The sequence below is a fragment of the Aegilops tauschii genome, chromosome 7 (genome assembly GCF_002575655.3).
Source record: "Aegilops tauschii subsp. strangulata cultivar AL8/78 chromosome 7, Aet v6.0, whole genome shotgun sequence".
NCBI classification, from domain to species: Eukaryota; Viridiplantae; Streptophyta; class Magnoliopsida; order Poales; family Poaceae; genus Aegilops; species Aegilops tauschii.
Window position 1 is genome coordinate 400521343 of NC_053041.3, and position 16600 is coordinate 400537942.

Consider the following 16600-nt stretch of genomic DNA (forward strand, 5'->3'; position numbering starts at 1 on the left):
TTTGTGTTTTTCTAAAGAGCGGCTCTAAAATGGGTTTAGAAGAGTGTGTAGGAGCAAACTCTAGCAGATACTAAAAAACGGTTCGTTCTACTTGCCTCGTACAGATCCATTATATTTGCATATGCAAAACCACGAGAAAAAAAGCGCTAGGGAAATTCATGAAACTCCCGTGGTCGCTGCTCTGGCAACCCGCATCACAGCCACGTCATCGATAGGGTCCGCCGTTGCGTGTCGCACTATTCCCACCCCTCCTGGAGCTCGTCGCAGTCCCTACCGAGGTCTCGGTGAGGTGTGCGAGCTCTATCATGGACTGTCTCTTTGAGCTAGATGGGGGTTCTCAACTGCCTCCGAATGGCCATAGCGGGACGTTCTTGAGCGGCGCGGCAGTCTACCCCGCTCCTCATGTTTCGCCCTGCATCGTGCATCCCTCCTGTCGTGAGCTCGGCGCCCACTGTCGCCTGATTCGGCTGGTTAATCGAGCTCCTTACTGCCGACTTGCATTATTCTTATGGGATTGTTCTCCCCCTGCCTCGAGCTCAATTCCAATCTTCCCTCTCTGATTCGGTAGACGAGGAATTCCACACACATAGGTTGTTTGGCAAAATATCCGAAAGGTACATTCTTAATTGATTCGTCGATTTCAGTCACATGCAAATTTTTGTTTCTTTAGATGGCATGGAACTTGCAAAACGTGTAGACATGTTCATCGATCATGGATGACCCATCTACTTTAGATTATTCCATTGAAAATTTGTTTGACGTTTGTCGTGGGGTCACCACGACAAATCCCATGCTTGAGTCGCTAGGGTTTTCTGAATAGGGGAGCGAACGTACGGTGCCGGTGGACTCGACGGTTATCAAGCAAGACAGGGAGCGAGATTTACCCAGGTTCGGCCCCTTTGTTGAGGTAAAGACCTACTCCTGCTTGTCTGATCTGTTATTGATGGGGTGGATTACAATGGCGAGAGGCGACTGTGCGCAAGGTTGATGATGGCTATGGGGCTACGATGGAGAGATTGTTCGGTGCCTAGAGAGGCCCCTCCTGTGCCTTTATATAATAGGCCAGGTCCCGGGTGCCCTAGGTCGGTTACATGAGAGAGTTGGAGTCTAATTCTACTTCTCCTTTCCTTGTGCGGGAAGTTGTATCCGTCGAGTCTTGATCGGACTCTCCACTTTCCTTGTTCGATGCTTTGTCCCGAGTGGGCTTCGTGTGCGGTCCCTTGGTGGGCTTCGTGTGCGGCTCTTGAGCTTCGTGTGAGGATCTTGGGCTTTGCTTGTAACTAGCATAATGGGATATGGGTTGTCCTACACCGGGGAGCCTTGAGTCGACACTCGGGTAAGTGTGACCACGTCAGTAGCCCCCGAGTCGCCGTTCGAGCACTATTAGAAAAGGGGGCTTTGGTCCAGGCCAGAATTTGGCTCTAGTCCCGGTTGGCTTTCGAACCGGGACTAGAGGGGGGCACTAGTCCCGAGTGAAAGGAACAGAGGCCGCATACCTCTAGTCCCGGGTCGTGTGGGATCTCTAGTCTCGGTTCGTACTAGAGGTGTCTCGGCCAGCAGGGCCACATGCGAGCACCTCTAGTCCCGGTTCGTGCCACGAACCGGGACTAAAGATACTCTGCCTATATATACCCCTGCCCACAACCTCTCCCTCTGTTTTTTTCCTTTTCTCATGCACAAGAGGTGGGTGCTATTTTTTTTTCTCCTATGCACACCATGTGTTCGACGAAATGCCCAAGCTAACTAGGTTCACGAAATTTGTCAAGATTTTGCGGGGCGCCCTTATGTTGAACTGTTCCAAAGGTTAGCAACTAAGCCATTTAATTGATAATTAAGCTCAGTAGAAAGGGGGTAGGCGCGGCGGCACGCCGCGCTAGGCTGCCGACGTCAAACTACACATAAGACACGGTGTCAATACTAACAGACCCCATTCCGCAGGCACAATCAGTAAAACCAACGCCTAACTACACCGATAAGATGGCGCGTTAGCCTAACAGCTCGAGCTTCATCGAAGACCGCCGACTGACCCATCAAGAACCATCCCACAGCAATCTCAAAACCTCAAAACCACACTATACCGAACAGGCGTCTCCCATCCCAAAGGCGTAGAAGCGAAAGCCGCACTCCTAGCGCCTGGAGCCGAAACGCGAAGCCGACCATATTGCAACAGGAAAATGGGACGACGACCAAAAACCCATTGTCAAGCACGGGTAGAAATAGAACACAAAACCACATTGTGAGGCACAGTCCTAATGGAACCCAGGCCTCTTCCTGGAGCCGCCAGACACAAACGAAAAACATATATACTCACTCTGTTTCATCTAACATGGTACTAACTTAAACGTACATACGACTAACATAATTTAAAAAATACACACAGACCATCGGGAATTAAAACCCTGTATAGACAACCAGAAATATAAGATAAACAAAAGACTCGACCACGAAACCACATAGCAATTAAATATACAATTTAGGCTAAACCAACGGTCACTGCTCGTCACCCCTCTTCCGGCGTTTGCCGCCGCTCGAACATTCCGTTACCTGTTTACAGCTACGACGGATCATCTCCCCGTATCGTCCCTGTAAGTGATGTTGCCCCCTATTCATGCTTCTGATTCTTCGATATAGCTCGTACGTAATATATGCATCCTTCGTAGCATATTCGAGGTGCCTCCTCGGAAGTGGCTCCGTCTCCCACAGCTCATGTTGCGTCCAGTGAAAATTCCTCTTCGTATCCCTATACGTGGCATCGATGATCTCAGCCGCCAAATCTCCCATTCCAGCCTCACCGTCTTTCCCTTCAGTCCTAAATAGATCCTGAATATCAACGTAATATGCTTCTGAAATTCGGACGTTAAAACCATGGAAGAATGCTAGCTTGTCATTAGCGGTGTCCACGACCATAGAGACTACCAACACACAAAGCAAGAGCCGAAATCGCCCGCCCCCAGAAGACGCCACTGCAACGATAGAGGTCTGAGTCGCCCTCACGGAAGGTACGCTGAGGTACAAAATAGAGAGACATTTTACGGTGCATCATACTCCTGTAAATAGTGGGTAGTATATAGTTGATCCAATGGTCATTATTGATCCCTGTTTTTTTCTCTTGAGGACATTTTAGGAATTGGTTGTAAGGGTAGATTAGTCCTTTCTTAATGATAATGTTATTAATTAATAATATGGGTAATTGCTGTGATTAATAACGTAAGTAATCACAGCTGGAATAGAATTGCCCTATCGTAGGTTTCACTTCTCGCGTTCTTCATTTTTCTGCCGCCGCCTCTCTGCCCGGCAGCCGTTGCCTGAGTCGCACAGGGGCCGCCTCTCCTTCTCCCGCCCTGCGGTCGCTCCTTCCCCCGCCCATCGGTCGCCGTTTCCTGAGTCGCACTGGGGCGGCCGCTCCGTCTCCCGCCCTGCGGGCGCCGCCGCAAGATCTTGGACGGGCCCCAAGATCTTCAACGGGGCAGCCGGCCAGCGCCGCCCGGCGGCCCTCTCTCTCCATCGAAGGATCTTCGGACGGCGGCCGAGATCGGTTCCTCCGCGCGTCGTGGTTGAGATCCCTCGCATAGGTACGTTGCCTCTGATGCTCCCCAAACACCATAGCTGGGCGCACATGGATGTTGGCTGTGCACGCAATACGAATCCGAAAATGGCTGCTGGGTTTTCTGTCCGTGTGGATGCTGGATTAGTAGTGTGTGAGAGGTTCCTAGTTCTTCTCATTTTTCCTAGCAAGAAATAGTAGTGTGTGTGTGAGAACTCTCAGATTATGAGTTTGATATTGTGGGATGCATGTTACTTCTTACAAGAACATAATACAGATTTCTTAGAACATGAAAACGATGGGTTAAAAACTATGGCCAGTAGGATTCTTGGCTGCTCAGAAAATTAGTAAGGATGTCAGAGATTATTGGTTCAGTTACAGATGATAATCATTGACAATGTATAATTAATATGTTTTAGTTGCAGCGTATTTTCTTTCATGTAAATATGTAACAGGTTTTGCTGTTTCTTATGGCAGGATATCGGCATGGCTGGCGAAGGCATCTCGATAGATGAATTTATGGAGTACGACTCGATGGTCAGGCAGACATTTAAAAGTGAGAACGAAGCGTACAAGTTCTACTTAGGGTATGCGAAGAACAAAGGGTTTGGTGTTAGAAAGGGCGATCTGAAATATAAGGGAAACAAGGAAAATGCATACCGGAGGACGTTTGTGTGTTGCAAACAAGGATATCGTGACGTAAAGCACTTTGATGAAACCGACAAGAAAAGGACGCCAAGGGCACTCTTTCGGTGTGGTTGTCCTGCTCTTTTGCAGGTTGAGCTTCAAGCAAGCACTGGATTGTGGTTTGTAAAGAATTTTGTTGACCAACATAGCCATCCATTCATAAATCCTGAGTTGTCACCTTTCTTGTGGTCTCATCGTGGCATGACCGATCCACAGAAGGCGGATGTCATTGAGTACTCGGTTGGTGGACTTCGCACACATCAGATAATGGATGTGATGGAGAAGCAGGCTGGTGGTTTGGGCAAGGTTGGATTTATATCTCGCGATCTGTATAACCATGTCGCGTTGGAGAAGAAGAAAAAGATAGAAGGTAGCGATGCTCAATTTATGCTGAACTACATGACAGCACAACAGATGAAAGACCCAGATTTTTTTACAGATACACCACAGACAGTGATGGGCATCTGCAGAACATATTCTGGGCAGACGCCCAATCTCGCTTGGACTATGTTGAATTTGGTGGTGTGGTGGTGTTTGACAGCACATACCGGTCAAACAAATATAGGTTGCCGTTTGTTCCATTTGTGGGACTGAACCATCACCGCAGCACAGTCGTGTTTGGGGTTGGTCTTGTATCCGACGAGTCGGCTAACTCATATGAGTGGCTGCTTCAGGTTTTTTTGGAGGCAATGCACCAGAAGCATCCCATTTCAGCGATCACAGACGGCGACGTTTCAATGGCCAAAGCCATATCATCAGTCTGGCCTAGCACATATCACCGTCTGTGCAGCTGGCATATCGAGCAGAATATGGTGCTTCACCTCCGAAAGGAAAAGCTTAAGGAATTTAGGAAATTTATTTACTATGCCATGGAGGTTCATGAGTTTGAGAGACGCTGGTTGGCTTATAAGAAGAGATTCAGAATCACAAGGAAAAAGAAAGATGCATGGATTCACAGGATGTACGAGCTGAGAGAAAAGTGGTCTGTAGCATATAACAAGGGAAGGTATTTCCTAGGGATGTTGAGCAATCAGAGGAGTGAGTCTCTAAACTCGAGGCTTCATGTGCACCTGAATAGGAGAATGAAACTCGTTGATCTCGTGCAACACGTTGAACACTGTGTGTCAGTTTTGCGTAGGAATGAAGCAGCATTGGACGACGTAGCTTCGCACACAATCTTCTTCACTAGATTGACTGCCGATCCACTTGAGATAAGTGCCTCATCTATTTATACCCCTGTTATGTTCAGTAAGGTAAAGGACGAGATTGTCAACTTATCAAGATGAAATGTTCTTGAGGTGGAAGAGGACACTGGTTTGGTTAGCTATGGAGTTGCTCGCAAAGAGTCGGTGCACGTTAGGTTCCATGTCACATGTATTTTTGATGGATCTAAGATGGAAAGTGCATATTGTGGATGTAGGAAGATGGAAAGCGAGGATTTTCCATGTGCTCATATATTTTGCGTTTTGAAGTAGAATGGGATATGCACCATCCCCGCATGTTGTGTGAAGGCTAGATGGACAATGCAAGCCAAGCCTGCTTTCGGTTCTGTGAGGAGTGCCAATACACATGTATGGTCAGAACAGATGGATAAGTACCATGAACTGCGCAATATGGCTAGTGAGGCTTTATTCACGGCCTCAGCTAGTGAAATGCAGTCAGAAAAGGTGATGGAGTACCTGAGGAGCATATTGGACGAGGGCAACAAAAATGATGGGAATACTGGCACGCCATCATTTGTTCCTATGCCGGCTTATTTTTCTGGGGCGCGGCAATGGTTTACAGATCAAGTCCAAGACCCTAAACCAATAATAAATCCCAAAGGCAGACCAGCCAAAGAATCGAATAAGAGGTTGAAGCCATTCCTGGAGAATTTGCAAGCAAAAAAGAAAACATTGAAGTAAGTGTTTGGTCATTTTGATGTGTACTGCATATGTTCATTTCTTGGTTGCAGCCTGTCAATATGGTTTACTTTTTGCAGGAAAGTTCATGGTCAGTTGAGTAGGGGAGGAAGAAAAAAGTGAACAATACTGTAGAAGAAGCAGGAGAAGAAGAAGGAGGAGAAGAAGAAGAAGAAGAAGAAGAAGAGGCGGCAGAAGAAGAGGATCGTGCTAAGAAGAGGAAACCGGTGAAGTAAGTTTTAAAAAAAATTCATGTATCTTGTCTACTGTACTTGTGCAAGTCGAACTGTTGTTGAAGCATGGTAATATGTGCAATTTAAACAATGTTTTGCACTACACAGGAAAGCTTCAGCAAAGGTGACTGAAGTTAGTATGATGACTCGGGGGAGAAAGAGAAAAGAGAACAATGACGAAGTGTGTGCTAAGAACAAAAGACCTTTCAAGTAAGTTTATGCATTTTCAGAAGTACAGTCGTCTGTATAGCAGTGCTGCACATTATATGAGAACGTTATTCGTCGTATTAATATGTGTAGCGAACGCTTTTTTCTGAGGGCGTGATTGGAAGGGAGGTGGGGCCCCTTCGTGGGGAGATAAATGATACATATGCGTAGTCTAACAGAAATAGATAACCGACCGGCGATTTTGTTTTCTTTCCAGAAAAAAGAAAAGTAGCTATCGTTAGCAACGGAAGGAGATGAGGCATGCACGCCCTACGGGATTGCATGCAAAATATTTTAGATAGGAAAATTTTGGAGGATTCTAGAAAGTTACTTCCAATCCCATCAACAAGAAACAAAACATGGGTTTATCTCTTCGGCAAGAAATATACGACTTGATTGTAACCAATCGTGTATGTCGAAAGGTCGACCATCGTCAACATCCTGAAGAGAGATGGCACAGTCCCGAATTGTACCTTGGATGTTTTAAGCGGCAAATCAGGCACTAAATGGGGAGATAACTACCTTAAACATGACATGGTAACAACATCCACCCTTCTGTTATAATAATAAGAAATTTTATTTTTAGGCACTTCAAACCACTTACAAATTTTGCACGCAGATTTTCCTACCTTCAAATATTCCCAAGAACCACTGGTTCCTGGCTGTTGTCAACTCCCAAAAGAGGGAGATTCAAATTCTGGACTCACTCCAATCACGCAACAACCGGAAAGAAGTAATTGCTGCGGTGAGGCTCTAACAACATTTTATATAACTTACAGTTTATACGAATACGGTACTAAATTGAGTGATATGTTACTTGCAGCTTCTTGGAATGGAAACACATATTGATATAGCAGTGATGGAAAATGGAATGCAAGGAAGTAGATGGCCGGACAATCAAGTGGCTTCGTGGCCTATCAAAGACTATGAAGTGCCACAGCAAACAGATGGCTGTTCCTGTGCTCTCTGGGTGTTGAAATTCATCCAATATTGGACCGGAGTGAGATTGTCGGCAATATTCAACCAGGTAACTACATCTTCCCTATCTAACTTAACTTTCACATATACAAAGGGTCCTAACGTCTACCTCCTATGCAGGATGACATAAGACAGTTCAGAAGATGGCTTGCTGCTGCCTTGATCAATTCACCTCACAATGAGTTGAAAGTTCGGAAGGCCATACCAGCAGTTGATTTACAAGATGATTTAGAAGATCTCGACCTCGGAGGTGACGACGGACACAACGACAGCGGAGATGTCTCAGGAGACGATGGTTCCGCACTATAGTTGTGTGTTGCTGGACTTAGGGTAGAGTTAATAGGATTGGGCGTGGTGTGGTTTTTGCCCCGTAGACGGTTTCCACACCGTTTTCAATTTTATTACTTTATCTATACAGCAGAGATGTATCAAACAATTTTTTTGGTTGTGCTATTTCATATATACGGCAAATTGCCGTACATTACTACTTTTATCTGCATTGAATATCTACATTAATTTTTAATTAAAGTCTTTCATGCACAAAATCTTGTATTCTTTGTTTAATGATGCAATTCCCTTTGGTTTATAGGATGTGCTTCAAAAACCAAATTTCTAAGTGGCTTTACACTACCGGGCGCAATTTCCTTGCTACTTGTGTCCTTGAAAGCAACACATCCTTTTTAAACCTGGGGTTTCAGTTCTGTATTATGCCAATGAATGATAGGCAAATGCTGTCCTGTTTGCTTACCCCGTTACAAAATGTCAAAGGATGAGCCAACTTGGCCACCAACTTGGGAACTAGCCATTGCCTAACCTCTGAGTGTTTAACAGGTGTCTGAACTGGAATGTCTGTTCATATGACTATGACTTAATCTGAAACTGAAACATGCTCTCTGTGGAATCTGAAACTGCACATCCTCTGCACTAATATCACATACAATAAAAATCATTGTGTACATGAGCTACTTTCGGACTTGCTGCTATACAAGCTAGTGTTGATTTCTGAATTTGAACAACGACACAAGATGAGCAGAGAGGATGAGCATGGACCTGAACTACTGCTGGTGTGATGAAACTCGTCCTCCTCCTAGGCGAGGACCATGGCTGGATCAGCTTTTACGATGGACAAGCTAGCTTAGGAACTCGACAAAAGAAATGGGGGCCAATGGATCGATGGGTCGGATGCGAGTACCTGCATCGGCCGCGACAGATCTGTACGGCACTGGTCGGCGGCGCGTAGGGCCTTGACAGCGACGGGGCATGCCGGCGACGTCTCGCCTTAGTCCTCCCCCTCGGCGACCCGCTCCACATCCCGCAGCTTAGGAGGGGAACACGGGCGGCTGGGACATTTAGCCGCCGACCACAGCCGCCTAGGAAACCGGGGAGGGGCGGCGCCCGCGGTGCTGGCTCCTCCGAGTACGGCGGGGCGCCAAACCATACCGCCCGTAAATACTGCGCGGAGGGTACTCACGGCGACCGGGGTTCGCCGTCATCCTGTCGCCATAGCGCCGCCATCGGTCGCCCTTTTTCTTTCACCTTTCATTCGGTTCTGTGCGTGGGCCGTCAGACTGTGGGCGAGGAAGGGCGACGATGGCTATTGAAAAAACAAATGATCACGTTAAATTCCACTAATGCCCTTCACTTGTTTTTCGGGGGAACCAGCCCGCGTTTTCGTTAAACAGTGAACTACCGAAACTACCCCTGATCGCAAAATATACTACCAGAAATCTGGAGTAGTATTTTCATATCTGGGCCATCCATACAGAAAAATGAACGACCAAAATTCATCTGATGCACCGTAAAATGTCTCAAAATAGAAGATTTTTGCTACTCCGAGCAGACAGAGCACAGCCAATTTCAGAGATAACCTCTAGTGGCAATGGATTACAGTCAAGCCTAGACAGCCGGCCCTCGTGACGCAAAAACGCTGCCAAGAGAAACCGATAAACTAACCAAAAAACCACTGGAACAGGAACATCGTAATCACCATTCCGAAGCCGAATGCAAACACGATAAGCATGCTCGGATGGTAGGAGGCCACTTCAGTTCGTAGGCGTACTCTGACGCGTGGCGCATGCCACGAAACGTAGCGTAGTCTTCACCGTCCGGTAAGACAGAAGACGATAGCTCAGCGGCCTCCTTGTCGAGAGCAAGAAGAACGCGGACGCCTCCGATTGTCCAATACGCCACCGATCCATCAGTCCCACAGCCCGCAAAGCGCAAACGCGCTCCGTTAGCATCCCAGTACCCGGTGCCGCACACGACCGTGCTAAAGGAAGTCCAGCGACCAGCGCCGGCGGGCGAGAACGCGCAAGCCCTGGCGGTGCCCTGGTAATGGTTGTAGAGAGCACACGTCACCCTGAAGTTTGACAGTCCGATGCGCACACCCACATCCTCGCCGTGGAGTACGAAAGCACCCAAAAACCTGCAGCCACGAAACCGCGCAGAGGGGAGGATATGCCTGTACCGCTGCGCGAAGGGATCGCAGACAATGAGTTCTGACTCCAACGGATCGAAGAGGAGCAGCAGACCGCCCCGAGCGTCGGCGATCTCCCAATTGAAATCCCCGAATTCCGACCAGGGGAGGAAGTCCAGGCTAAGATCATGAGTGGCGGCAACATCAGCCCACGGCGAGGAGGAGAGGGGAACGATGACCGGGGCACCACCAGGCGGACACGGACCCTGCGACGTCATAGGTGTACACACCCAACATGAACATATAATAGAGGTACACTCCTGGCCCTCTTCGATACGACACTAAGACGACGCGACGGTACAACACTGCTGACACCACAGACGACTCCCTCGCAGACGACTCCCACGTGCCCGCTGCGCGAGCCCACAAGACACAGTCCATCGTGAGTCGACCTATAGCACTGGCCGACACAATAGGACCACATCACGCTCTGCACACGCTTCCTACCGACGCGCAGCAGACTGTGTGTTTGTGTGCAGGCCGGCCGTGTAGCGTTACGGACTATTTTTTATGTGGTATTCTTCCTGCGCTCTGCCATTCTGCTCCGGCGTGTATGGGCGAACACGGTACGCATAGCAGCTACATACAAAGGTCCATGTGCACAGTGTAGCTGTACGCGTGGACGACCATGAGGCCGCATGGGTATCCTCCAAAAAGACGCGTGTACGCTCGTACCTGTCACGGCAGAGACAGGTTGTCCACGTTGCTGGATCTTCTGACAGCGTACCCTGTACAGTTGTACGTAGATGAAGCCTGGGCATTTCTTCTTCACTGGACGGACAAGTATCGTCTCTTTTCAGTGAGAGCTAAGTCGTCCCTTCCACGTGCCTTCAACTGCCCGAGTACAGGTGCCGAGTCAATCCTGTCCTCGGTTTGCTACGTGTGTGCGCGCATTCGCTCCTGTACACCCGTCACCCAGGCCGACTTCCAAAACACGGAAGTCGGCCTGAGTGCCCAAGACTCCGAGCGTCTCACTATCCTCTGACAGCGACTACCAGACAAAGGCCATGTAGATATTCACTAAATAGATACACACACCACGTAAACTGCTTACACCCCGACCCAGCACAGATACACAGACAACGGAGTCGAAGACACGCGGAGAGGACGATACGTACTTAAAAACACGTAGCATCTACAACAAACCCGTCCATCACAAACAAACATTCAACAAGGCAAGCGACCCCAGAGCACACGCCATTACAATGGAAAGGCCCAGCTCCTCCGAGTTGCAGCCTATTCCCTCTTAAACCATCCACAACAACAACGGAGAACAAAACACGACACAAGACAATCCATCCAGTCGGACAGGCTACCATAATCCACCCAGCCAACGTCCTCTAAAAGCGGCCAATGACCTCTCTATACACAAGATTCTTAGTCTCATTCGTAGGGACACCGTCATCGTCCTCGATAAGAAGCTTTAGGCCGGCACGCGAAGTAACACGCGAAACAGCCACATAGAGCTGCCCATCGGAGAAAACAAGCCTACGAAGATAGACGCATACCTTGGACAACGTCTAACCTTGACTTTTGTTAATAGTCATACCATAACATACACGGATAGGAAACTGACAACGCCGCAGCGTAAACGGCCACCTGGAACCTGTAGAATTCAGAACAATTCTAGGGACGCACACACATTTGCCAGCATGGGTTCCCATTATGATTTTTGCTTGAAGGACTCCCTCACCCAACATCAACCGAGTACTGTTGCATAAGTCAATCGACTGATTAATATTCCTCAGAAGCATCACCGGCGCACCAACCTTCAGATTAAGTATATGCTGAGGGAAGTTGTTATAATCTATAGAATGAAGAAACTCACGCGGATAGAGCAGATCAACATCAAAAACAAAATCCGTTGATTCTGATACTGTATCACCGCTATAGTAAGTCGAAGCATTCCCTGGAACCGACTCAAAAATAACATCATTGATCTCATCCACAGCAGCATTAGTCAGACACACAATCGTCCTCTCCGCGAGATAATCAGGATCAGAATATTTGTTAAAAAAATCATCATAAATGCTATCGATAGCCGCCCGTATATTAGAAGAGGAAGGGCCAACCACAAGATCATCAGGTATAGTTATCCAGCAAGCCGAATCCTCGCCTTCCCTCGCGTGCGCAGGCACAGTACCCTCTCCAATACTTAGAACCCAATCAGCAAATTCAGAACACTCCCGTACATCCGCAGCCAACAAATCAGGGTGCATCAACCGCATATTGATCTCTAGCTTCATCACTTTAACATGCTGCCAAAGGGGACACGTAATAAGAGAAGCATCCAGAATGTCATTCCTAGCCCCTCCTTCGACAACTGGCAAAACTTGACGAAAATCACCACCGAACACGACCGTCTTGCCCCCAAATGGAAGTTTCGACATATGAGCGTCGTCAGCAGATAGTGAAGGAAATATGCCCTAGAGGCAATAATAAAGTTATTATTTATTTCCTTATTTCATGATAAATGTTTATTATTCATGCTACAATTGTATTAACCGGAAACATAATACATGTGTGAATACATAGACAAACATAGTGTCACTAGTATGCCTGTACTTGACTAGCTCGTTAATCGAAGATGGTTGAGTTTTCTAGCCATGGACATGAGTTGTCATTTGATTAACGGGATCACATCATTCTCCTAATGACTATGAGATTATGCAACTCCCGTTTACCGGAGGAACACTTTGTGTGCTACCAAACGTCACAACGTAAATGAGTGATTATAAAGGTGCTCTACAGGTGTCTCCGAAGCTACTTGTTGGGTTGGAGTATTTCGAGATTAGGATTTGTCACTCCGATTGTCAGAGAGGTATCTCTGGGCCCACTCGGTAATGCACATCACTATAAGCCTTGCAAGCATTGTAACTAATGAGTTAGTTGCGGGATGATGTATTACGGAACGAGTACAGAGACTTGCCAGTGACGAGATTGAACTAGGTATTGAGATACCGACGATCGAATCTCGGGCAAGTAACATACCGATGACAAAGAGAACAACGTATGTTGTTATGCGGTTTGACCAATAAAGATCTTCGTAGAGTATGTGGGAGCTAATATGAGCATCCAGGTTTCGCTATTGGTTATTGACCGGAGACGTGTCTCGGTCATGTCTACATAGTTCTCGAACCCGTAGGGTCCGCACGCTTAAAGTTAGATGACGATTATATTATGAGTTTATGTGTTTTGATGTACCTAAGGTAGTTCGCAGTCCCGGATGAGATCGGGGACATGACGAGGAGTCTCGAAATGGCCGAGATGTAAAGATCGATATATTGGACGACTATATTCGGACTTCGGAAAGGTTCCGAGTGATTCGGGTATTTATCGGAGTACCGGAGAGTTACGGGAATTCGCCGGGGAGAAGTATTGGGCCTTATTGGGCCATACGGGAATAGAGAAGAGAGGCCAAAAAGAAGGAGGCGCGCACCCCCCCTCTGGTCCGAATTGGACAAGGGGTACAGCCCCCTTTTCCTTCTCCCTCTCCCCCTCTTTCCTTCTCTCCTACTCCAACAAGGAAAGGAGGAGTCTTTGGCGCGCCCTCGTCCTTGGTCGGCCGCCTCCCCCCTTGCTCCTTTATATACGGGGGCAGGGGGGCACCCCATAGACACAACAATTGATTATTGATCTCTTAGCCGTGTGGTGCCCCTCTTCACCATATTCCACCTCAATAATATCGTAGCGGTGCTTAGGCGAAGCCCTGCGTCGGTAGAACATCATCATCGTCACCACGCCGTCGTGCTGACGGAACTCTCTCTCAAAGCTCGGCTGGATCGGAGTTCGAGGGACGTCATCGAGCTGAACGTGTGCTGAACTCAGATGTGCCGTACGTTCGTTATTTAGATCGGTCGGATCGTGAAGACGTACGACTACATCAACCGCGTTGTGATAACGCTTCCGCTTTCGGTCTACGAGGGTACGTGGACACACTCTCCCCTCTCATTGCTATGCATCATCATGATCTTGCATGTGCGTAGGAATTTTTTTTAAATTACTACGTTCCCAACAGATAGCACATCGCTCATGCTTCGATCAAGGGCTTCAAAACATCTTCGGTTCGTCATCGGGGCTTCGTCCCAAAGAAATAGACTGGCTTTCGCAAGAAGAGCAGCCAAAGTGGAACCCCTCGAAATAGTACACAAAGAGCCTTCATCGATATCCAGCGGGATCCTGAACCGAGAATGAGCGGTCCTCCCACTGGGCAACAACAGAGAAGCCACACCAGAAGACGCAACAGCAAGCACAGTCAAGCCCTGAGATCTCAGCGTAGAAGCAATACAATTCCAGAGGAACGTCTTGCCAGTGCCGCCATGACCAGACACAAAAAAAAAAAACACGGGGCAACCCCTCATTGATAGCACACATAATCTCGTTGTAGACGACTCTCTGATCGTCGTTCAGCTTATCACGGAGCTCCTGCGCCAACACCCCAAGAGCACTCTTGTCGTACTGCATCTCTTCGGTGATCAGCCTATTAAAAGGGAGTCCAGCCGACGAAACAACGCGAGGAGACAGACCAAAAGAAGCTAGAGCCGACCCATTCCTGGCAAACAGCGCAGCCAGCTCCTGAAGCAACTCATGTTTCAGAGATTCCTGTGGTACAATGAAATCGGGAAGCCGTTGCTGAATGTCATAGACTATATCGTCAACCATACTCTCCCAGTACTGATCAAACAAAGCACGCCCGTTATTAACCTCACAGAACACCAGCACAGTCATGAAAAGATGTCTCAACTGATAAGGCGTGGCCCACACAATAGCTTCGTCAAACAACCTGAACCACTCTTTATCATCACCAACCAAACCCCGAACGAAACAGGCCTCTTTAAAGGTATCGTAAACCACGCCTCCATATGTTCTAACATCTTCAAAACAAGTAGCGCCTGCCACGTGCATAAGAAGGTGCCGCAGATAGAACAGCTCACCAGTTCCAGGGTGAACATTGTATACTCTACCAATCTTATCGCCAAATTTACTCGCGCGCTTTCTCTTGTGCCAGACCTTGTTAGTACCGTCCCACGTCCACTGCGAAGGAAACTGACCATATGTGAGAGCCCTAGCCTCAGGATGATCCCGATTGGCAACAAACCACTCGGTCAACCTAGTCTTGCAAGCCAACGGGTTATTTAGAACCGACTCAAGCGTGTCATGCTCAGAAAAAATCGCCCTATTCATTTCGGGCATATGAACGACAAGTCTCTCCACAGAAGGCTCCTGTCCATGAATGTCAAACGCAAACATCCGCCAGCAAGCCTCACAAGAAGAGATATACCTAGAGGCAGAACAACAAAGCACGTTAGCAACGTCTAGAGCACACACGTAAGAAACAGGAAGCAGCAAGCTAACAGACACACCTGCACCTAATGTAGTCATCAATCTCATCTCTACCAGAGTGCGCAGCTCCACTATCAATCTCCATGGGCTGACCCACATGGCGCAACCGAACAAGCGCAATATCAGTACCCTTATTAACGTACTTAAAAAGATACTTGAGCAAATTTGTCCTGTTGCACCACTCAATATTTATATGCGCCTGAAACCTCTTGAGCAGAGCAAGATTATGAGGGACAACCCACCGATTGTCTAACTGTACGGCCCCTTTATTTCTATAAACAAAACGACCATCATCACGACGGCGGTACAACGGAAAACCCTTCTCGTCAATTCGAAGTCTCATTGTTAAACGAACGCGGAAACCGTTTAGAGCACGCGTCGTTCCTCATGTAAGGACACCTCGGGTTCAACTCACCACACGGACCATGCACCATGAACTCATCCACAAGCACGTACCCGACTGGATCCGTCACGTAATCAGGAATCTCCGCCGATATATAGCTATCTATCAAGGAAGCAGATGGTTCAGTCGTTCGCTGATTCAACCACACAAGAGTATGTGTATGTGGCAGCCCTCTCTTCTGAAATTCGACCACATATAGATCTACGGTTTATTTTAAAAAAAGGAATGTTAGATGAAGTTGATCGGCAACAGAAAAACGAAACGAACCAACGAACAACAACGCTAACGCTAACAAAAATAAAAACAGCAGAGCAAATACGTACAGGCTCGAATCTTGCCAAACAAGACTCCTTTCTTCGCATCCTTCAGAAACTCCCTGAATTTCATATGGAAAACCCGAGCGACGATGTCCGGGCGATCAGCAGCGGTCTGACCAGGCTCGGACGCCAGCGCATCGGCAATTTCCTGCCACTTAGGGTTACAGGTAAACGTAATAAACAAATCGGGAGCACCATTGTGACGCCCCCGATTTGACCGTACACTAATCATACACGCAAACGTGTACGATCCGATCAGGGACTCATGGAAATATATCACAACACAACTCTAAACATAAAATAAAAATAATTCAAGCTTCATATTACAAGCCAGGGGCCTCGAGGGTTCGAATACAAAAGCTCAAGAGCACAAGTGTCAGCGGAAGCAAAAATATCTGAGTACAGACATAAGTTCAGGTGCCATAAGATGGCTAGCATAAACAAAGATACAGATCGAAGAGGCGCAGGCCTCCTGCCTGGGATCCTCCTAACTACTCCTGGCCGTCAGCGT

At 47.6% G+C, this 16600-nt stretch overlaps 1 protein-coding gene and 2 long non-coding RNA genes across 3 annotated transcripts; 1 reads left to right on the forward strand and 2 right to left on the reverse strand.

The window, feature by feature from the left end:
- The first annotated feature begins 3309 nt into the window (after positions 1 to 3309).
- LOC123495171 (uncharacterized) lies at positions 3310 to 6907 on the forward strand. Its single transcript, XR_012189013.1, has 3 exons — positions 3310 to 3572; positions 4022 to 6364; positions 6474 to 6907. It is a non-coding gene; the product is annotated as an uncharacterized lncRNA (long non-coding RNA).
- A 1541-nt stretch (positions 6908 to 8448) lies between these two features.
- LOC141028069 (uncharacterized) lies at positions 8449 to 9106 on the reverse strand. The gene is made up of 2 exons (XR_012190326.1): positions 8743 to 9106; positions 8449 to 8663 (listed from the first exon to the last, which is right to left on the reverse strand). It is a non-coding gene; the product is annotated as an uncharacterized lncRNA (long non-coding RNA).
- Positions 9107 to 10605: 1499 nt separating this feature from the next.
- Positions 10606 to 15454, reverse strand: LOC109761145 (uncharacterized). Its single transcript, XM_020319944.1, has 4 exons — positions 15390 to 15454; positions 14371 to 15307; positions 11796 to 12284; positions 10606 to 10701 (listed from the first exon to the last, which is right to left on the reverse strand). Exons 1-4 carry the CDS (start codon positions 15452 to 15454, stop codon positions 10606 to 10608), a joined length of 1587 nt encoding a protein of 528 aa, XP_020175533.1.
- Between the last annotated feature and the right edge of the window lie 1146 nt (positions 15455 to 16600).

What these genes read in the sequence shown, in the direction of transcription:
- LOC109761145 (XM_020319944.1), bottom strand. Translation starts at nt 15,454, where the DNA reads ATGGAGATTGATAGTGGAGCTGCGCACTCTGGTAGAGATGAGATTGAT. An exon ending in TCAATGAGGGGTTGCCCCGT is followed by an intron (nt 12,285 to 14,370) that starts GTTTTTTTTTTT and finishes CCCCTTTGGCAG; the next exon opens with CATGTTAAAGTGATGAAGCT. An exon ending in AGCATATACTTAATCTGAAG is followed by an intron (nt 10,702 to 11,795) that starts GTTGGTGCGCCG and finishes CTGCCGTGACAG; the next exon opens with GTACGAGCGTACACGCGTCT.